General features: G+C 40.0%; 1 protein-coding gene across 1 annotated transcript in view; it reads left to right on the forward strand.

The window, feature by feature from the left end:
- The first annotated feature begins 23,140 nt into the window (after nt 1–23,140).
- Nucleotides 23,141–23,366, forward strand: part of FRAS1 (Fraser extracellular matrix complex subunit 1) — a 423,467-nt gene continuing 423,241 nt past the window's right edge. Inside the window, exon 1 of the mRNA XM_077770550.1 lies at nt 23,141–23,216. Coding sequence (XP_077626676.1) covers nt 23,141–23,216 — 76 coding nt within the window. The remainder of the gene's footprint in view (nt 23,217–23,366) is intronic.

The following is a 23,366-nucleotide window of genomic DNA, read 5'->3' on the forward strand; positions in this document are numbered from 1 at the left end:
TCATTTTTTATAACCCTTATTCAAGATTTATATTTCACAAATTGCATCATCAAGTTTTAATTTTAACAGCCTTCTTTTTTTACTTTTTAAAACCTAGGATTTTCCTGCTTACCATTATTTCTTATACACACTATCTTTTACTAACTTGAGATATTTTTCCTGAATTTTTCTTTGCTTGTTTCCTAAGAAAAGATTCATAGATAGTATATTTTGTGATCATATAAAATTTATTCTCTTACTCTTCCATGGGGATGATATCTAGGGTGATAAAAAGTTCTTGGATCTTACTTCTTTTCTCTAGAAAGACTGTAAATATTTTTTCTCTGCTTTCTAGAGTTGCAGGTGAGAAATCCATTATGATTCTTTCTTATCTCAACTAATCTCTCCCTCTCCTCTCTGTGTGTGTGTGTGTGTGTGTGTTTGTGTGTGTGTGTGTGAATGTTTAGCTTAGAGTGTTTTTTTTTTTATCTTTGGCATTCACAGTTTTTATCAAATGTTATCAAAATGGGTGTCACTTAAAATATTAATTACATCTGGCAAATTTTATTCTGAAAAGCATAATCTTGCTTCTGTTCTCTTTTTAAACTTCTTTTATACTCTCTTTTTACATCTTGGATTGCTCTTTTTTGGGTGTGTTTTAACCCTTCTGGATCTGTTTTCCATGTCTTTTCACTCACAACCCCAAATTTTGTATTTTGGGGCTTTGTTTTGATATAGTTCCTTTATTTGACCTTTACATTTTTAGTTTTGTTTCCAGAAATAGCTACTCTATTTTGGTGTTCCTCTAATAAACGTTAAAATTCAAATACTATAGTTTTGAGCATAAAAAAAAATATTTTTGGTTTTCTAATCCTTTATTTACCTTCATTACTTATTGTGTGCCACTGATTTCCGTAACAATTTTTTCTTGAATTGTCTTCTCTCTGTATATTTATGGGCTTTAATGAGAGATATCCATCCGGTTTTTGTTTTTTTGTGCTTTTTTGGTCCTGGCGTCTCTGTTTTACGCTATTGAGCCTTATATCTTTGTTGAGCTCAGAATAATCTGAGATCCTTCATTGCTTTCCCATACTGTGCCTATGTAAGTCAGCCTGTTGGGATCTTCTCAGTAGATGGTGGATAGGTAGGAAATGAGAGTTAAAAGGCCTTTTCTCTGGTGATCCAGCAGTCAGTGGGAACCTGACATACTGTCATCATTTTTTAGTTTGAGTGTATGTGCAGGAATGGAATTGGTTTTTATTCAGCCCCCAAAAGGGGGACAATTCAGCTCAGTGGTATAATTCCTTCAGAGAATAGCCTGCAATGATATACTAGACGGTTTCCTTGTCTTGGGGGCAGCCATTTAGCTCAAACTGAACTATTTTATTCTAGTAGATGATGCAAAGTCAATAAACTTCACTCCAATTTCCACTAGGATGATAAGACTTCCCTTTGGAAGCCTGGTCTTGAATCCTTCTAGCTTTGTAAACAATGCTTTACAGAAGCTGTCATAACTGGGCAAAACAAAACTATCTCTTTGGGACATTAAATCCTAAGTAGGCCACAGTTTCTTCATTTCCCTCCCCACTCCAAAAGGCCCTCTCCACATTAGCTGTTTATTTTACTAATCAGTTGGGAGAGAGAGGGATGTACATTCCATTTCCCATCTTTCCAGCACGAATAACTACTGTTTCTTTGCTTCTTTCCATATGTTTTCTTTATTTCTTCCATTGAGAACTCTTACTCAGGGTTGCCTGGGTGGCTCAGTAGGTTGAATGTCTGACTGTGGCTCAGGTCATAATCCCTCGGTTTGTGGGTTCAAGCCCTGTGTCAGGCTCTGTGCTGACAACTAGCTTAGAGTCTAGAGCCTGTCTTCAGATTCTGTGTCTCCCCGTCTCTCTGACCCTCCTCTGCTCATGCTGTCTCTCTCTCTCTCTCAAAAATAAATAAAACATTAAAAAAAACCCTCTTACTCAACAGATATCAAGTCTCCTTGAGTTATATTATATTTTATTGGTCAAAGTTTTATAAATGTCCTCAGTTTTTATCTTCCAAGCTTCTGATTAAAGTCTTCAGCCATGTGTATTTTATTATTCATAACTTCTATGAAGTTTTTCTGATTTTGGAAAACTCTTATTTTTTTTTTCTTTTAATGTTTATTTATATTTGAGAGAGAAGGAGAGCAGGAGCAGGGGAGGGGTGGAAAGACAGAGACAGAATCCGAAACAGGCTCCAGGCTCTGAGCCATCAGCACAGAGCCTGATGGGGGGCTTGAACCCATGAGCTGTGAGATCATGACCTGAGCTGAAGTTGGACGCTCAATTGACATCTTTTCATGTGTTTGTTAGCTATCTGGATGTCTTCTTCGGAAAAGTGTCTATTCATGTCTTCTGGTCATGTCTTAACTGGGTTATTTGTTTTTTGGGTGTTGAGTTTGATAAATTCTTTATAGATTTTTGATACTGTTTATCTGATGTGTCATTTGCAAATATCTTTTCCCATTATGTACGCTGCCTTTTAGCTTTGTTGATTGTTTCCTTCTCTGTGCAGAAGATTTTTATCTTGATGAAGTCCCAATAGCTCATGCTTGCTTTTGTTTCCCTTGCCTTCAGCAATGTGTCTAGTAAGAAGTTGCTCTGACCGAGGCCAAAGAAATTTCTGCCTGTGTTCTTCTCTAGGATTTTGATGGTTTTCTTTCTCACATTTCAGTCTTTCGTCCATTTTGAGTTTGTGTGTGCATGTGTGTGTGTGTGGTGTACAAAAGTGGTCCAGTTTCATTCTGTATATCGCCATCCAGTTTTCCCAACACGATTTGTTGAAGAGACTGTCTTTTTTCTATTGGATATTCTTTCCTGCTTTGTTGGAGATGAGTTGACCATATAGTTGTGGGTCCATTTCTGGGTTTTCTATTCTGTTCCATTGATCTACATGTCTGTTTTTGTGCCAGTATCATATTGTTTTAATGACTACAGCTTTGTAATATGGCTTGAAATCTGGAGTCATGATGCCTCCAGTTAGGTTTTCCTTTTTCAGGATTGCTTTGACTATTCAGGGTCTTTTGTGGTCCATACAAATTTTGGGATTATTTGTTCTAGCTCTGCAAAAAAATGCTAGCAGTATTTTGATAAGGATTGTATTAAATGTATAGATTGCTTTGGGTAGTATAGACATTTTAATAGCGTTTGTCCGTCTGATCCATGATCATGGAATGCTTTGCATTTCTTTGTGTTCTCTTTAATTTCTCTCATAAGTGTTCTATAGTTTTCAGAGTATAGATCTTTTACCTCTTTAGATAGGTTTATTTCTAGCCACCTTATTGTTTTTGGTACAATTGCAAAGGGGATTGATTCCTTGATTTCTTTTTCTGCTGCTTTGTTATTGGTATATAGAATTGCAACAGATTTCTGCACATTGGTTTTGTATCCTATGACTGCTGAATTCATGTATTAGTTCCAGCAATGTTTTTTGTGGAGTATTTGGATTTTCTACATAGAGTATCATGTTGTCTACAATTAGTGAAAGTTTGATTTCTTTCTTGCCAATTTGGATGCCTTTTATTTCTTTTTGTTGCCTGATTTCTGAAGCTAAGACTTCCAGTACTATGTTAAATAGTCATGGTGAGAGTGGACATCCTTGTCCGACCATAGTTGCAAAGGCTCTCAGTTTTCCCCAGTGAGGATGATATTAGCTGTGGGGTCTTTTGTATATGGCCTTTATAATGTTGAGGAAGTTTGTTCCTCATTTACCCCTACGTTATTAAGGGTTTTTATCAAGAATGAATGCTGTATTTTGTCAAATACTTTTTATGCATCTATTGACAGGATCATATGGCTCTTATCCATTCTTTTATATCACATTGATTCATTTGAGAATATTGAACCAACCCTGCAGCCCAGGAATAAATCCCACTTGATCATGGTGAATAATTCTTTTAATAACTGTTGAATTTGATTTGCTAATATCTTGTTGAGAGTTTTTGCGTCTATGTTCATCAGGGATATTGGCCTATAATTCTCCTTTTTAGTGGGATCTTTTTCTGGTTTTGGAATCATGGTAATGCTGGCTTCATAGAATGAATTTGGAATTTTTCCTTCTATTTCTATTTTTTGGAACAGTTTGAGAAAAATAGGTATTAACTCTGCTTTAAGTGTCTGGTTGAATTCCCTTGGGAAGTCATTTGGCTCAGGATTCTTGTTTGTTGGGAATTTTGATTGCTGATTCAATTTCTTTGCTGGTTATGATTCTGTCCAAATAATCTTTTTTTCCTATTTCACTTTTGATAGTTTGTGAGTTTCTAGGGATTTGTTCATTTCTTCTAGATGGCCCAATTTGTTGGCATGTAATTTTTCATAGTATTCTCTTATAGTAGTTTGTATTTCTGTGGTGTTAGTGTGATCTCTCCTCTTTCATTCATGATTTATCTATTTGGCTTCCTTTTCTTTTTGATAAGTTTGGCTAGGGGGTTATCAATTTTGTTAATTCTTTCAAAGAACCAGCTCTTAGTTTTGTTGATCTGTTCTACTGGTTATTTGTTTGTTTGTTTCTATATCATTCACTTCTGCTCTAATCTTTATTATTTCCCTTCTGCTGGCTTTAGGCTTTGTTTGTTCTTCCTTTCCTATCTCCTTTAGTTGTAAGTTTATGTTGTACATTTGGGACCTTTCTTGCTTCTTGAGATAGGCCTGAATTGCAATTTATTNTCTTTAGATAGGCCTGAATTGCAATTTATTTCCCTCTTAGAACTTCCTTTGTTGCATCCCCAAGACTTAGACTGTTGTGTTTTCATTTTCATTTGCTTCCATGTATTTTTTAAATTCTTTAATTTCCTGGTTAACCCATTCATTCTTTGGTATGATATTCTTTAACTTCCATATATTTGAGGGCTTTCAAAATTATTTCTTGTGGTTGACTTCAAGATTCATTGCTCTGTGATATGAAAATATGTATGGCATGATTTCAACCATTTTGTATTTGTTGCAGGCTGATTGTGACCCAGTATGTGATCTATTTTGGAGAATGTTCCATTTGCACTCAAAAAGAATGTGTATTCTGCTGCTTTAAGATGAAATGTTCTGAATATATCTATTAAGTCCATCTGGTCCAGTATGTCATTCAAAGTCATTGTTTCCTTTTGATTTTCTGCTTAGGTGATCTGTCCATTGCTGTAAGTGGAGTGTTAAAGTCCCCTACTATTATTGTATTATTATTAATGAGTTTATTTATGTTTATAATTCATTGATTTATATATTTGGTGTTTCAAATTGGGGGCATAAATATTTATAATTGTTCTATCTTCTAGATGGATAGACCCCTTACTTGTGATACAATGAATGCCCTTTTTCATCTCTTGTTACAGACTTTTTAGTAAAATCTAGTTTGTCTGATATAAGTATGGCTACTCTGGTTTTCTTTTGATGTCCATTAGCATGATATATAATTCTCTAATCCCTCACTTAAATCTGCAGGTGTCTTTAGGATCTTATTTTTTAATCCACTCTGATACCCCAGGTCTTTTAATTGGAGCTTAGTCCATTTACGTTCACAGTGATTATGGAAAGATATTAATTTAGTGCCATTGTGTTACTTATAGAGTTGGTGTTTCTGGTTCCTTCTAGTCTTTGTTGTTTTGGCCTCTTTTTTCTTCTTCACTCAAAGAGTTCCAATTAAAATTTCTTGTAAGGCTGGTTTAGTGCTCACAAACTCCTTTAGCTTTTGTTTGTCTGGGAAACTCTTTATCTCTCCTTATATTTTAAATGACAGCCTTGCCAGATACAGTATTCTTGGCTGCATGTATTTCCATTCAGCATGTTGAATATCTCTCACCACTCCTTACTGGCCTGCCAAGTTTGTGTGGACAGATCTGCTGTGAACCTGATCTGTCTTCCCTTGTAGGATAAGGACTTCTTTTCCCTTCCTGCTTTCAGGATTTTTTTTCTTATCTGTGTATTTTGTGAATTTGACTATGATATGTCCTGGTGATGGCCAGCTTGTTGAATTTAATGGGAGTTGTCTGTGTTTCTTGGATTTTGATGTCTGTGTTCTTCCCCAGATTAGGGAAGTTTTCAGCTATAATTTGCTCACATAAACCTTCTGTCCCTTTTTCTCTCTCTTCATCTTATGGGATGCCTAAGATAAAAATATTATTGTGTGTTAATAAATCGCTGAGTTCCTTGAGTTTTCCTTCATGATCCCTGACTTTTGTGTCCCTTTTCTTTTAAGCTTCATTTCATTATTTTCCATTATTTTATCTTCTATATTGCTAAATGCTCTCCTGCCTCATCCATCCTCATTTTTATGGACTTCATTTGGGTTTGCATCTCAGTTATAGCATTTTTAATTTTGGTCTGACTAGATTTTAGTTCTTTCACCTCTGTAGAAAGGCATTCTCTGATGTCTTCTATGCTTTTTTAAAGCCTAGCTAATGTCTTCATAATCAATTTTAAATTCTAGTTCAGATAGTTTACTTATATCTGCATTGACTAAATCCCTGGGCATCCCTTCCTCCCATTCTTTCTTTTAAGGTGAATTCTTCCATCTTGTCCTTTTGGCGGAAAAAAAACAATAATAATAATAGAATGAAATAAACATTAAAAGATTAAAAAATACCAAATAAAGGAAGCTAGATCCTAGGTGTTAAGAGAATCTCGATAGAAAAAAGGGAAAAGAGAAGAGAGAAAAAAATAAAAAATTAAGAGATTAAAAAAATAAATAAAATAAAAATAAAAAATTTTGCTCTTTCCGTATCCAAGAAACAAAATAACAACAAAAACAGGAGCAACCACCACCACAACAAAAATGAGCAACAAATGAACAAGCAAAAAAAACCCAAATCAAGCTAGATCCAATTTTCCCTAGAGCTGAAAATTTGCAGCAGGCTTTGGTCAATAGACTAAGCTCCTGGGAGGGATTTGTGCTTGGTTTCTAGGGAAGGGGTGTGCTGCCTGATTCTCAGGCCAACTTGCCCTAGTGGAGATGTGCCTGGGAGGGCACAGGAGGTTTGGGACTTGGTGTAATGGCTCCTTTCTCCACTTGTTGGCAGCTGTTTAACTCCCTAGAGCTGATCAGTGTTGGTGGGCGAATGGTGAAAATGGCTTCAGCTGGCTCTCTAGTCTCCAGAGCAGAAACTTCACACCCTCACAGATGTGCGATTAGTCATGCCTCTTTGTCCCCTGCTTCTGTCAGCTCCCTGCCTTCCCTTGTCTATGTCTCAGCTGTCATACCAGGAGTTTTATCTAGGTGTAGCTGTGTTTCAAAATCCCACACTGCAGAGACCTCTGTGGTTCAGACCTTGAAGTATCCTTCTTTGGAGACAGTCCCATTGCGCTTTGGCCAGGGACGGCTTGTCCCAGGAAACAGTCTTGCCATTGCACAGTGGCAGCAGCTCAGAGCTTATGGTAAATTGCAACACACAGCCAGCGCCAGGGTTTGCTGCTCTCAGCCACCATCTTTGTTCCTATATGGGTAAATGTGGAAGCTTGATGGTGGCTTCTGAGTCTTTTGCCCTCGGAGAGGCTGTATCATCTTTTATCATCTTTACCAAATGCACTTCAAGCAGAGGAATCCTCCCCATATGACCCAGGAGATCTTCAGACCAAGCTGTCTGCTTTTGGAGCACCACCGGGGGCTGACCTCTGAACTTTCAGACTCTGTGCTACAGTGTTTATAAAAAACTGTCAGTATTGAAACCCTCTCTTTTTTCCCCCTTTCAATGGTTTTTGGGAGCAGTTTTCTTGTGCAGTCCCCTGTGTGTGTTTTCACTCTTTCTAGCTGATTTCAGAGGGAGTGCTTNAATTTGGATTTTTCCTTCTATTTCTATTTTTTGGAACAGTTTGAGAAAAATAGGTATTAACTCTGCTTTAAGTGTCTGGTTGAATTCCCTTGGGAAGTCATTTGGCTCAGGATTCTTGTTTGTTGGGAATTTTGATTGCTGATTCAATTTCTTTGCTGGTTATGATTCTGTCCAAATAATCTTTTTTTCCTATTTCACTTTTGATAGTTTGTGAGTTTCTAGGGATTTGTTCATTTCTTCTAGATGGCCCAATTTGTTGGCATGTAATTTTTCATAGTATTCTCTTATAGTAGTTTGTATTTCTGTGGTGTTAGTGTGATCTCTCCTCTTTCATTCATGATTTATCTATTTGGCTTCCTTTTCTTTTTGATAAGTTTGGCTAGGGGGTTATCAATTTTGTTAATTCTTTCAAAGAACCAGCTCTTAGTTTTGTTGATCTGTTCTACTGGTTATTTGTTTGTTTGTTTCTATATCATTCACTTCTGCTCTAATCTTTATTATTTCCCTTCTGCTGGCTTTAGGCTTTGTTTGTTCTTCCTTTCCTATCTCCTTTAGTTGTAAGTTTATGTTGTATATTTGGGACCTTTCTTGCTTCTTGAGATAGGCCTGAATTGCAATTTATTTCCCTCTTAGAACTTCCTTTGTTGCATCCCCAAGACTTAGACTGTTGTGTTTTCATTTTCATTTGCTTCCATGTATTTTTTAAATTCTTTAATTTCCTGGTTAACCCATTCATTCTTTGGTATGATATTCTTTAACTTCCATATATTTGAGGGCTTTCAAAATTATTTCTTGTGGTTGACTTCAAGATTCATTGCTCTGTGATATGAAAATATGTATGGCATGATTTCAACCATTTTGTATTTGTTGCAGGCTGATTGTGACCCAGTATGTGATCTATTTTGGAGAATGTTCCATTTGCACTCAAAAAGAATGTGTATTCTGCTGCTTTAAGATGAAATGTTCTGAATATATCTATTAAGTCCATCTGGTCCAGTATGTCATTCAAAGTCATTGTTTCCTTTTGATTTTCTGCTTAGGTGATCTGTCCATTGCTGTAAGTGGAGTGTTAAAGTCCCCTACTATTATTGTATTATTATTAATGAGTTTATTTATGTTTATAATTCATTGATTTATATATTTGGTGTTTCAAATTGGGGGCATAAATATTTATAATTGTTCTATCTTCTAGATGGATAGACCCCTTACTTGTGATACAATGAATGCCCTTTTTCATCTCTTGTTACAGACTTTTTAGTAAAATCTAGTTTGTCTGATATAAGTATGGCTACTCTGGTTTTCTTTTGATGTCCATTAGCATGATATATAATTCTCTAATCCCTCACTTAAATCTGCAGGTGTCTTTAGGATCTTATTTTTTAATCCACTCTGATACCCCAGGTCTTTTAATTGGAGCTTAGTCCATTTACGTTCACAGTGATTATGGAAAGATATTAATTTAGTGCCATTGTGTTACTTATAGAGTTGGTGTTTCTGGTTCCTTCTAGTCTTTGTTGTTTTGGCCTCTTTTTTCTTCTTCACTCAAAGAGTTCCAATTAAAATTTCTTGTAAGGCTGGTTTAGTGCTCACAAACTCCTTTAGCTTTTGTTTGTCCGGGAAACTCTTTAGCTCTCCTTATATTTTAAATGACAGCCTTGCCGGATACAGTATTCTTGGCTGCATGTATTTCCATTCAGCATGTTGAATATCTCTCACCACTCCTTACTGGCCTGCCAAGTTTGTGTGGACAGATCTGCTGTGAACCTGATCTGTCTTCCCTTGTAGGATAAGGACTTCTTTTCCCTTCCTGCTTTCAGGATTTTTTTCCTTATCTGTGTATTTTGTGAATTTGACTATGATATGTCCTGGTGATGGCCAGCTTGTTGAATTTAATGGGAGTTGTCTGTGTTTCTTGGATTTTGATGTCTGTGTTCTTCCCCAGATTAGGGAAGTTTTCAGCTATAGTTTGCTCACATAAACCTTCTGTCCCTTTTTCTCTCTCTTCATCTTATGGGATGCCTAAGATAAAAATATTATTGTGTGTTAATAAATCGCTGAGTTCCTTGAGTTTTCCTTCATGATCCCTGACTTTTGTGTCCCTTTTCTTTTAAGCTTCATTTCATTATTTTCCATTATTTTATCTTCTATATTGCTAAATGCTCTCCTGCCTCATCCATCCTCATTTTTATGGACTTCATTTGGGTTTGCATCTCAGTTATAGCATTTTTAATTTTGGTCTGACTAGATTTTAGTTCTTTCACCTCTGTAGAAAGGCATTCTCTGATGTCTTCTATGCTTTTTTAAAGCCTAGCTAATGTCTTCATAATCAATTTTAAATTCTAGTTCAGATAGTTTACTTATATCTGCATTGACTAAATCCCTGGGCATCCCTTCCTCCCATTCTTTCTTTTAAGGTGAATTCTTCCATCTTGTCCTTTTGGCGGAAAAAAAACAATAATAATAATAGAATGAAATAAACATTAAAAGATTAAAAAATACCAAATAAAGGAAGCTAGATCCTAGGTGTTAAGAGAATCTCGATAGAAAAAAGGGAAAAGAGAAGAGAGAAAAAAATAAAAAATTAAGAGATTAAAAAAATAAATAAAATAAAAATAAAAAATTTTGCTCTTTCCGTATCCAAGAAACAAAAGAACAACAATAACAACAAAAACAGGAGCAACCACCACCACAACAAAAATGAGCAACAAATGAACAAGCAAAAAAAACCCAAATCAAGCTAGATCCAATTTTCCCTAGAGCTGAAAATTTGCAGCAGGCTTTGGTCAATAGACTAAGCTCCTGGGAGGGATTTGTGCTTGGTTTCTAGGGAAGGGGTGTGCTGCCTGATTCTCAGGCCAACTTGCCCTAGTGGAGATGTGCCTGGGAGGGCACAGGAGGTTTGGGACTTGGTGTAATGGCTCCTTTCTCCACTTGTTGGCAGCTGTTTAACTCCCTAGAGCTGATCAGTGTTGGTGGGCGAATGGTGAAAATGGCTTCAGCTGGCTCTCTAGTCTCCAGAGCAGAAACTTCACACCCTCACAGATGTGCGATTAGTCACGCCTCTTTGTCCCCTGCTTCTGTCAGCTCCCTGCCTTCCCTTGTCTATGTCTCAGCTGTCATACCAGGAGTTTTATCTAGGTGTAGCTGTGTTTCAAAATCCCACACTGCAGAGACCTCTGTGGTTCAGACCTTGAAGTATCCTTCTTTGGAGACAGTCCCATTGCGCTTTGGCCAGGGACGGCTTGTCCCAGGAAACAGTCTTGCCATTGCACAGTGGCAGCAGCTCAGAGCTTATGGTAAATTGCAACACACAGCCAGCGCCAGGGTTTGCTGCTCTCAGCCACCATCTTTGTTCCTATATGGGTAAATGTGGAAGCTTGATGGTGGCTTCTGAGTCTTTTGCCCTCGGAGAGGCTGTATCATCTTTTATCATCTTTACCAAATGCACTTCAAGCAGAGGAATCCTCCCCATATGACCCAGGAGATCTTCAGACCAAGCTGTCTGCTTTTGGAGCACCACCGGGGGCTGACCTCTGAACTTTCAGACTCTGTGCTACAGTGTTTATAAAAAACTGTCAGTATTGAAACCCTCTCTTTTTTCCCCCTTTCAATGGTTTTTGGGAGCAGTTTTCTTGTGCAGTCCCCTGTGTGTGTTTTCACTCTTTCTAGCTGATTTCAGAGGGAGTGCTTTCTTGCCTACACCCAATGTGCTGCTATCTCTCCTCCTCTTTCTCCTCTCTATAAAAATAGCTCCCTCCCCTCTGCAGCACCACAGCTCTTCTCTCCCCCAAATCACCTCTCAGCACCATGTACCTTCTGTGTACTCCCTCAAGTTATGCAGATTGTTCTGCTAATCCTCAGATCGATTTCCTAGGTATTCAAAATGGTTAGATGTTGATCTAGCTGTGTTCGAGGGATGAAATACACCCAGGGTCCACTTACTACTCCATCATCTTAACTCCTCCTGCAAGTTAAATTTTTCTATACTGATGCCATGTTTGATGCATCATTGATCCAGATTCATGCTGATATGCTTTGGTGAGAAAAAGCATAAGGGCAGAAACTGAAGTTGATAAAGAGAGTGCTAATTCAAGGAGATATGAAAATCCTCCCATCTCTGAGGCACTTTCAAATTCCATATACTTTTTGGTTCTAAACAAGATATTAAGAGACGCAGGGTCATGGGTCTTCAATGTCTGCTTTCCACCCTTCTTTTAGTCTTGTACTATAGTCTTGTACCACAGGGGAAATATTTCTCAACTCTATACGTTTCTAAAAATCACAGCAAGTTCAGGACTGCCTGTCTGCCAGGGGACTCCCATGAGAATCTATAGCCAGTTTTTCCCTGTCTTTTCCAAGTTCACAATCATTTTAAGATTGAATCACTCCAGAGGCAACAAAGCCAGACTTACTGCAACTCAGTTGTTACTAGATGATTGTAGGATAAGAGAGAAAAACAGCAAAATTAAATGCTAATGGATTAGAATGAGCAAACATAGCCAATTCACACTGATAGTAAAAGTCACAGCTCTTATTATATCATCACCAGAAGTCTTTTAAAAATAAAGACACCAAAAGTGTACTTAGTCTTCTTCCATGTATGAAGGAATGAGATCATTACCTTTGCTTCCTCCTTCTCATTCACGATTAGAGAAATATTATTATCATCATCAACATCATCATCATCAGTTTTGATTTATCTGAATAGCCTGCCAAAGTAGACCTCTGGGAACATTTACATATCCAATTACTACAGGATGATTACTCATAGTCTTAAAACTGCCTTGCACATAAAAATGCCTGACCGAGCCAAAAGTTCTTAATAATACTTTATACTTGTATAGTGCTCTTAATGTTTCAAAAGATTTTCATATCTATTTTCTTAATTTAAGACCCAAAACAACCCAGGTTGATAAATAAATCCCAAATATTATTATCTCCTTTTTACCCATGAGGACTTAGAAGAGCTTTTAATGACTTATTTGAAGTCAGTCAACCAGTTAGTCCTAGAAGTTAGACTGAGCACTAGGTGTTACTTCCTGGGATCCATGAGATAATGGCCTCTTTTTCCATGTTTTGTGAAGGCCACTATCATTGGACTGCGGTGAAAATAATCTCCAAGTCATGAATTTGCTTCTGAGAAGGTAGAATATGTTGTTCTTTGTCATTTCTGCCCTGAGGCCTTTAAAAATGGTGGTGGTGGGGCATAAGGAGCCAGGATACATCAGGAGGCTTGAATTCAGTAATATTGATTCCTAGTTGTGTTGTCTTGGAAAGACTATGCTGAAAATAAGATGCCTTCAGGAGAATTCTTTGCATTCTGTTGAATTTTCCCTTATAGAGAATGTATTTGGTAATTACTACTTCATGGAGTCTTTATTTTCTTTGTAGGTTCTAGTAGACTGAATGTTTGTGTCCCCCAAAAATCCATGGGCATGATAGCGAGTGTGGACCACTGACACACAAGAAAAACATTTGCTAGGGTTCATGAGAAAGCAGATTCTTGCTTTTCTTACATTGTTCTGGGTTAACCCTTTGTAGATTGGGAGAAAAGAGCATGTAGCTCTGAGAACTACTAGAAATTGTTTGGTATTGAAAAGCTGGATCCAAGTGGAAGTGAAACTGACAGAGTGGAAGGCAGCATTGGTCATGATAGGCTAGGTTATGCTGAAGTAACAACCCCTAAATCTTTGTTGTTGACGAGATAAAGTATATTTCTCACACCACCTGACCAGTGAGTGTTGGCAGAGGCCTTCATTCCAAACATTTCTGTAGGGATTTGGGCTTATTGAGATTCCATCATCTTATGATGATATCATCATAGGTTTCAGACCTCAGTGAGGCCAGGGAAGGGAATATGGCTATAGTCGTTTTGGGTCACAAGTGACCCAGCCCATTGTCTGAAACAGTACTGTCTAATAGAAACATAATGGGAGCCACATGTGACTCACATGACTAACTTTATTATTATTATTTTTGTTGTTATTACCAAATTTGAAGGTAATGCTTGTTCGTCTGATTTCCGTGTTTGTTATGTGTTTTTTATGTTGTAAATTAGGGTATAATTTACCCATAGTAAAATTTACTTTTTTTAGGGTACCGTTCTGTGAGTTTGAACAAGTACATATGGTCACATAATCACTTTTACAAGCAAGTTTTAGAACACTTCTGTCTCTCCCCAGAATTACCCTGTGCCTTTTGTAGTCAATCCCTCCTAACCTCAGTCCCTGGCACTGGTGACCTATTTTCTGACTGTATGGTTTTGCTTTTCAACAATGCCATATAAATGGAATCACAGGGTACATAGCTTTTGGGTTTGGCTCTTTTCAGTTAGCATAATGCTTTTGAAATTCAACCATGCTCTGGTGTGTGGTTTGTACCTTTTTGTTGCTGAATACTATTCCACTGTATGGATATACTACAGTTTATCTATTTCCCAGTTGAGGGACATTTAAGTTGTTCCCCAAATATTTTTGGTGACTAATAAAGCCAATAGAATTATTGGCATTATTATGTGAACACAGGGTTTCATTTCTCTTGGGTAAACATTTGCCAAGGAGAAGACTCAATCATAGTAAGTTCGTGTTTCATTTTTTAAGAAACCGTCAAACTATTTTCCAAAATGTCTGCACAATTTGACATTAACACCAGCAATATATATGAGAGTTCCAGTTGTTTCACATCATTGCTGTTTGATTTTATCAGTTTTTAAAATTTACTCTAAAATTTTTATTTATTTATTTATTTATTTATACCATTCTAATAGACGTGTAGTGGACATAAGTGAACCTAATTTTCTAGTAGCTATATTTTCAAAAATAAAAAGCAACAGGTAAAGTTAATCTTAATAATATGTTTAACAGAATATATTCAAAATATTATCATTTCAACATGTAATTATTATAACAGTTAATGGGAAATTTTATATTCTTTTAAAAAATTTTATTAAAAATTATAAAAAAGAGGGGGTCACCTGGGTGGCTCAGTAGCTAAGTGGCCGACTTCAGCTCATGACAGGTCATGAGCTTGTGGGATCAAGCCCTGCATCAGGCTCTGTGCTGACAGCTCAGAGCCTGGGGCCTGCTTCGGATTCTGTGTCTCCCTCTCTCTCTGACCCTCCCCTGCTCACACTGTGTCTCTCTCTCTCAAAAATAAACAAACATTAAAACATTAAAAAAAATAAAAAATTTTATTAATGTTTATTTTTAAGAGAGAGAGAGACTGAGAGCATGAAGAGGAGATGAGCAGAGAGAGAGGGAGACACAGAACCCAAAGCAGGCTCCAGGCTCTGAACTGTTAGCACAGAGCCCAATGTGGGACTTGAACTCACAAAGATCATGATCTGAATTGGACACTTAACTGACTGAGTCACGCAGATGCCCTTATATTCTTTTTTCTGATGTTTATTTATTTTGAGAGAAAGAGAGTATGAGCAGGGTAGGGGCAGAGAGAGAGAGAGAGAGAGAGAGAGAGAGAGAATCCCAAGCAGGCTCTGTGCTCTCAGCACAGAGCCCGACAGGGGCTAGAACTCATGAACGATGAGAACATGACCTGAGCTGATATCAAGAATCAGACGCTTAACCCACTGAACCACCCAGGTGCCCCGAGATATTTTATATTCTTTATTTGTGTGTTCTAAGTCCTTGCAATCTGATGTATAGAGCTCAGTAGGCACATGTGCATAGTGGCCACTGTATTGGACAGCACAGGTCTAGATCTAGTTACCGGCCTTGCCTAACTATGAGTGGGCTAAGAAAAAATGTGAAATCCCATGTATCCAGGAAATGTGAGTATCCAGGGTGAGTGTTAGTGTTGTCTATCACAAAGGCAGAGTGAAGAGAAAGAAAGAAATCAGCTCCCTTATGACATCATTTAAAGTACTAAATTGAACCCAATCTGAAGATCTTCTAAAGAAAGCCTTAGTTTCTAATTATGACAGACAGTAATTGCCATGTATAGTTTAAGATAGTTTGAATTAGCTGATTCTGTTATTTGAAAATTCCTCCAACAATTATATATGCATTTAGTATAGAAGAATGTGAAAATATAGGCAAGCTAAAAAAAGAAATTAAGTCACCTGCAATCTCAGATAAAATTTTGGTGTATAACTGACCTTTGAACCACATGAGGGTTAGGGGTACTGACCTCCTGCATAGTCAAAAATCTATCTATAACTTTTGATTCACCCAAAACTTAATAGCTCACCTTTGACTGGAAATCTATTAATACATAGTCAATTAACACATATTTTGTATGTTGTATGTATTATATACTGTATTCTTACTATAAAGGAAGCTACAGAAAATAAAATATTATTAAGAAAATCACAAGAGAAAATACATTTATAGTACTGTACTGTATTTATATTAAAAAAATTCATTTATACGTGGGCCTGCAGAGTTCAAACCTGGATTGTTCGAAGGTCAACTGTATATCTTTTGAGATGTGTGTGTATAAATGTATTAAAGCACATGTCTATAAGCAAAAGCATGGGAACATTGTATTATTATCACATAACCTATGTTTTTCACCTGAAAATATTTTGAAAACATCTTTCCATGTCAATAAATATATGTTTAAACTATAATTTTAAATCTCTATATAATATTTCGTTTTATGGAAGAGTCACAGTCTATTCAACCCATTCTGTATTATAAGCCGTTCAGAATATTTCATTGTTTAAGCTGGGGCAAGGGCGGAGGTGGTGTGTATTTTGAAATAGCTTCTTATCTGAAGCAAAAGCAAAGAGCATCCGGAAATCATGTTTCCTTTATTTGCACCTCTTCTTTTTATACCTGACCTCTTCTCACTTCTTTCAGTGGAAATAAATACAAGAGGGAATATACAGCTCAGCCAGGTGACTAGATGACTAGTAAAATTAAAAAAATCAGTTTATTACAAAGTTTTCAGTAATTTTTTCTCATTGCCATGACTACATTGTACTTATTACCAGTATTGATTAGATAGACACGTATTCTAGGTGTAAATAGAAGATACTTAGTGATACAGAGAATAAAAAATGAAGTTAAACAAATCTAGATGTAAGTTTGCAATAGTAAAGTGCAGGATGAATCAGGTCCAGTCCTATAGGACTTTTATTTCTAAAACAAAACCCAGTGTAGTCTGAGTGGGAAAGAACTTGATTAAATGTGCTGAGATTGACCCAGTTTCCTCTTTTGGCTGCTGTTGCCATTTGGCATTTTCAGTGACCTCTGATGCTTGGCTTTCTGCTGTGTTGTTACTATAGGCACAAGGGTGATATTAAAAATATTTGACAACAGGGGCGCCTGGGTGGCTTAGTCGGTTAAGCGTCCGACTTTCGCTTGGGTCATGATCTCGCGGTTCGTGGGTTCGAGCCCCGCGTCGGGCTCTGTGCTGACTGCCAGCTCAGAGCCTGGAGCCTCTTTCGGTCTGTGACTCCCTCTCTCTCTGACCCTCCCCTGCTCACGCTGTCTCTCTCTCTCCTAGAAATAAATAAAACATAAAAAAAAATTAAAAAAAAAATTGACAACAGTGATGCAGGGGTATCAACCAATAAGAAGAGACCCCAACCTACCACAATTGCTACAACTAAACCAGTGTATAAGTTTAGGTGGTTGTCCCAAATGGGGAAGCTCAAACAAGGAAACAAACAAACAAAAACCTTGGTAAGGTTTGTGGTTTTTGTTTATTTTCTTCCAAGAAAAATTCTAGATATGGAGCCTTTTTTGGGGGGGTTGGTCTTATATGTCTTTCCATTGACACTGCTAAGGAAGCTCTTCTTTCCCACAAAAATAAATGGTAGATAGTGACTTCCTTTCTGTAAAGGAATACTTAAATTCATAGAAAAGGATTAATATACTAAACACATAAAGAACTCTTATAATTCTATATAGAATCAAAAATCCTATTAGCAGAAATATAAAGAGACCATTCAGACACACACAAAGAAATACAACAAAAAAAGAAAAGTTGTTTTACTTTACTAATAAGCAAAGAGATGCATGTATTTCATTTGGCTAACATCTGTTAGGTGGCCAACGTGTCAGATATGGTGCTAAGCATTTTTATTTTATTTAATGCAAACAGAGGTCCTGTTAGGACTTTCCATGTAATGGACTTTTATTACAATGCCCATTTCTTAGGCAGGGAATCTGAGGTTCAGGGAGGGTAATATGCCTGAGGTGACATAGTTAATAAATTGTATTAAACCAAATGCCATTTTGCCTTTTGAGATTAACAAAGATTAAATGACAGGTATCAAAATGAAAAGTATGCATCCCTTTGACCCAGCACTTTGGCCTCCAAAATTTACCCCAGGGAAATAATTGGGTAAGCGCACAAAGGACTTTTATAAGGATGTTTGGGGCTGCATTATTTATAACAGCAAAAAACTGGGAACAATGTAAATGTTCTTAACAGAGGATTTGCTTAATATATAAAGACGTATCCATACCATACAAACCCAAGCAGCTCTAAAAAAGAATGGGATAGATCAATATGATTTGGCTTAGAATGTTGTGGTCTAGCTATACTGTTCAGTGGGAGGAAAAAAAAGGCAGGTTACAAAATAGCACGTAAATTATGACTCTATTTTTGTAGAAAGAATTATGTTCAGTTAAGCAGAGAAAAATGTTTGAATGTGTTTACTGTTCTTATTCTTGTGGATGGGTTAGATTACAGCAGAGCCCATCAGTATTTACTTCTATTATTCATTTATTCTTTTTGGTATAACTATTTGAAGCAGGAAAACAAAGGCAACAAATATTGTCACATGTTGAAACTGACAAACCAGAACAAAAGCAGTAACACTGCAGGATCACGCCCAGGGCAGGTACAAGAAGAAAGATGTGATAGAAGACTCAATGCATAGGGTGGGGTTGTGCAGAAAGAAGACAGTGACAAGCAGAGGAACTGGGGCAGAAGGGAGAAACGGAAAGGAGAATAAAGTGGACCAATAGGAAAGTAAAGATAAGTTGGAGAAACAATAGAACAGTTGCAACAAAGGTCAAGAAAGCACTAGTGTCAGCAGGGGAGGTTCAAGGGAGGCTTTGCTAAGAGGCAAGATAGTGTAGCTAAGGATAGTTAAGATAGTTAAGAGCAGGGCCTCTGGAGTAGATCAGTACAGTTAGTGCTCACTAAGTATCCATGTTTCCCCCTATGGGCCTGGCCATTTTTGCAGTTAGGTTGGGGCCATATAACTCATTCTTGCCACTGGACTCTAAGAGGAAGGGCTAAGGCCCTTAGGGGTATTGCAATACCCCCTTTATCACTTTCTTACCCATATATGGAAGCTGCATACCATGTGTTCCACCATGCCCTAGCAACAAGAAGTCACCTACGCCCAGGGCCAGGATGTGATTGAGAAATAAACTTTTGTTGTCTGAAGACACTACAGTTTGGGGGGTTGCCTGCGTTTGCAGCTGGCATTGCTTGCTCTAATACTCTTTGCCATTTATTAGCCATCTGACTTTGGACAGATTACTTAACCCTCTGAGTATCAGTATTTCTCCTCTAAATGGAAATAATAATGGTACCTGTCTCATAGGGTTAAATGTGAAAGTGTACAGTGTTAGGCTATTGTTATTCTTCTGTGTGTTAGCTATTATTGTTTTTGCTATCATTTACAGGAGGAATTGATAAATAGGTTCCCCAGACTGGGCAGCACCGAGGCCAGGGAAATGTCAGTAGGTGACAATAGGGCCAATCCAAGGAGATACTATGGGACATATTAACAGAAGTTGTGGAGGCTAGGCGTGTAAGTGAAGAGCACTGAAGCTACAGAACCAGGTATCTCTGGTTCTGGCTAGTGATCTCTCAATTCCTTGCCCGGGGAAGCATTGGTTGTTGGAATGAAGCACTCATTTGGAGAGGTTAACTTATAGAGATAAGCTAGTTACTATTAGTTCCATATGCATAAAAATGCCTACTAAATTTCTAGCATAATGTAATAGATTATGCTAGTATAATTCTTTTCCTGACACCTCAGTTTAGGTGCCCACGGAAAAGGCTAAATGTGTCTAATATTACTGATGGGTTGACCCTTTCAACTATTTGATCATCTTGGGGTGAGACTCTGGGGATATCTGCTTTCTCCCTAATTAGGGCTGAGGGGAGAGGGAGGGGGGGATAATGTATGTGGGCCAGTGTGGGCACCTGTGCAGGCTGTTGTTGGAGCGGGGCAGCGAGCGGGATGTTCTATAGAAATACTGCATATGATGTATTGGGAGTAACTTGGAAATGCTGTTCTCCCAATCCTCCTTCCTTTATCTCCTTTCCTTTTTTATTTTATTTATTTTTTTAATGTTTATTTATTTTTGAGAGAGAGAGAGACAGAGAGACAGAGAGATAGAGCGTGCATAGGGAAGGAGCAGAGAGAGAGGGAGACACAGCATCTCAAACAGGCTCCAGGCTCTGAGCTGTCAGCACAGAGCCTGACTTGGGGCTCAAACTCACAAACTGTGAGATCATGACCTGAGCCGAAGTCCCGACACTTAATTGACTGAGCCACCCAGACGCCTCTCCTTTCCTTTTGTAAAAAGTAGTACATTTGCATTTAGCACAAGTATAACTGATGTCTTACTGAAACTTCTTTGAGGGTCATGATTGTATGGTGTTTTTTTTTTTTTTAATCAAATTGATTCTTGAGAGAACAAATTGTCCAAGTTACTTCCAGTCAGTGGTGGCTACAAAATTCCTGTTAGGAGTGGTAAGCTGGTTGCCAGAGTGTGTTGGAAGCTGAGTTTTCATAGCAGTTACATGGGATGAGAGAATGTGAACTTTTTTTTTAAATTTTTAATGTTTTTTATTTATTTCTGAGAGAGAGGAGAGAGAGAGAGAGGGAGAGAGAGAGAGAGAGACAGCATGAGCAGGGGAGGGTCAGAGAGAGAGAGGGAGACACAGAATCTGAAACAGGCTCCAGGCTCTGAGCTAGCTGTCAGCACGGAGCCAGATGTGGGGCTCGAACTCACTAACCGTGAGATCATGACCTGAGCCGAAGTCAGACGCTCAAACGACTTAGTCACCCAGGCACCCCTAGAATGTGAACTTTCTAAATGAAAAAAGAGGAAGGGGTCTTTTTGGGGGGAGGGGATGTTAAAACACCCCACTGCACTTGATGTGGCCACTACTTTCAGGGACTATTTAACTCAGTCCATTCTTTCAACAAACGTTTAATAAGCGTCTAATACTCTGTGTTTCAGGTACAAAGGTGATAAACATTCTCTGTTCCTGAGATCCTCACAACCCAGGAGAGACTAAGGGTGAGTTGCAAAAACCCTGGCTCCTCTAAAAACTCAAAAATCAGTGCCAGGTTGTGAGGGGTTCCCATTTTGCTCTGGCTAAATAGTAATAGATAGATAGATCTCGGTTATCTGCCAGTGACAACTCTCTAAGTTATAAGTGTTCCAAGTAGCGGCTGACAGCATTAGCACATTCGCCCACTTTCAGGATGGTTGTAAAGACAGAAAACAAGTGGGCCCCCCCCACCGTTTCAAAGCCCAGCGTGTGCTGCTTGGACAAAGTCCCCTTCAATACGCTCAATACGCTCACCCGTGTCAGGTCAACTAAAGGAACCAGGACGTCTTTCCTCAGGGTCAGTCAGATCTCAGCCAGCAACTCTCTTGAGGCGGCCATTCTCAGCTTAGCGACTAACCCAAGACCAGCTCTTTTTATGTGGTCATACAAAAATTGCTGTCGTCGCTCAGTCCTGACCAGAACCAAGGCCTCCACTCTTCAAGTGTGCTCCCCAATCTGCCTAGCCCAGAGGTTTACTTCCCAGTCACTGGCATTTGGGGGCGCAGCTGGAGCCACCTCGCCGAGACCGCCTAGACTGACAGCCTCTCTGCGGGAGGTAAAGGTGCATTCGCGGTGGGAGGCCCCGCCCGGGACACACAAGCCAAGACCCTCCCAAGGCTGCTGGTAAAACCCACGGTGGGACAACCGGAGGGTTCCCAGAACGAGCAAGATGGATCAGGTCCGCCTCACGCACTTAGTCCAGCAGGAGTGGCGGGGTAAGGGGGTGGAGGCGACAGGGCCTTTGAATTGCGGGTATAACCCCCTCCGGGATGGATCCCTCCTGAATTGAGAGCTGAGGACCAGGCTCGCAGGTTCTCAGTGAGGAAGGACCACACCATCACCGCCCCCCATCCCCTCCACCCCCGCCTCCCTGGTGTGACCACTTTTGATCCCGCCCCAGACAAAGGCAATCTGAGCTCCAGCAGGACGAATAAGGGGATCAGGTTGCTCTCTCGGCCTCCCCTCACTGCCCTCTCCTAGATTCTCCCCCTCCCCACGTGACTCTCTGGAATCTCTGCCAAAGCTCCGAGTCCCTGGGTCCATTTTCACACCGAGCAAAGGAGAGACGAAGGAGGGGAGAGAGGCGGAGGAAGGCGGAGCGTGTGTCCTTTAAACGCTGGGATCCAGAGGGGACCTTATTTTGTGCGTATCCGGGCTCTCTAGTCCGAGCGGCAGCCTTGAGTTCGGGATTCTTTCCAGCCTCGCTGGCTCTTTCCTCCGTGCATTTAAAATTATGGCTCCTCCTGCACTCGCGTAATCACACCTCCACCCTGCAGATCAGCTCCGGGTGTACAGTGCGGAGGTGGCAGTCGGCTTGGAGCAAGCCGCGCCCCCACAGCCCTCCTCACCCGGGAGAAGGGCGGAGGCGAGAAAGTAGCAGCAGCGCCCCCCGAGCCGCCGCCCCCGTTCTTTTCGAGGAAGCTTCGAACCGGCTACTGCAGGGAGCGCAGCCCGAGGCGGCGCCGTGCTGGCTGCAGCGCCGCGGAGTCCCGGGAGCTTCCCGCAGCGCGGCACAAAGTTTCCAGCGAGCGGCCGGCGGGGGCTGAGGTCTGCTGAGCCCCGCGGCCCGACCTAGGGGTGGGTGGGTCTTTCTGGGCTCCCGGCGCCCCCCTCTGCCGACGCAGCGCCGACGTAGAGTGTCAAGCGAACTTTAAAAAGCTGCTCCAGACCAACCTGCGCGGGGATCTCCACGGTCGGGGACCCAGGGGCGGACGTGTCGGGTCTGGGAGAAATGCTGGGAGGTCCGATCAGCCTGTGACGGGAACTTTCTGGAGAGTCTACCACGGAGAACTGCGCTCTGCCTCCTCTTTCATTCTCCAAGCTCAGCCCACGTTCGCGTCCGGCTTCGCTAGAGAACTGAGCGCGCGCTCCGCCCCGGCAGTGGGTGAATTGAATCCCCCCACCCGCCCGGCGCCTCCGAGCTGCTGAAGAGTGTCACCTGAGGCCAGGGCAGCGCCGCATTTCCCTGGAGGTCGCCGCCCACCAACCCCCGCTCTCGGCGCGCGCCAGCCCGGGCGCCAGCGCCAGTGTTTGGCGCGAGAGCTGCTTCTTGGATGCTGAAGGCTGGGCTTTTCCAGTGTGGGTGTCGAAGCGGCAATGGGTGCCTTCAAAGTGTGGCTCGGGGTGGCCCTAGCACTGGCGGAATTTGCAGCATTGCCTCATCATTCCGAAGGTGAGAGAGCGGTGCCTCCCCCCACCCCTCTCCCCAGTGTGTGTGTGTGTGTGTGTGTGTGTGTGTGTGTGTGTGTGTGGGCGCGCGCGCGAGCGAGCGAGCAAGAGAGAGGGAGGGAGAAGGAGAGATCGTGCCTTTTAAAAAGCCAAG

The sequence above is a fragment of the Crocuta crocuta genome, unplaced genomic scaffold, assembly GCF_008692635.1.
Source record: "Crocuta crocuta isolate KB4526 unplaced genomic scaffold, BGI_CrCroc_1.0 scaffold236, whole genome shotgun sequence".
NCBI lineage: Eukaryota > Metazoa > Chordata > Mammalia > Carnivora > Hyaenidae > Crocuta > Crocuta crocuta.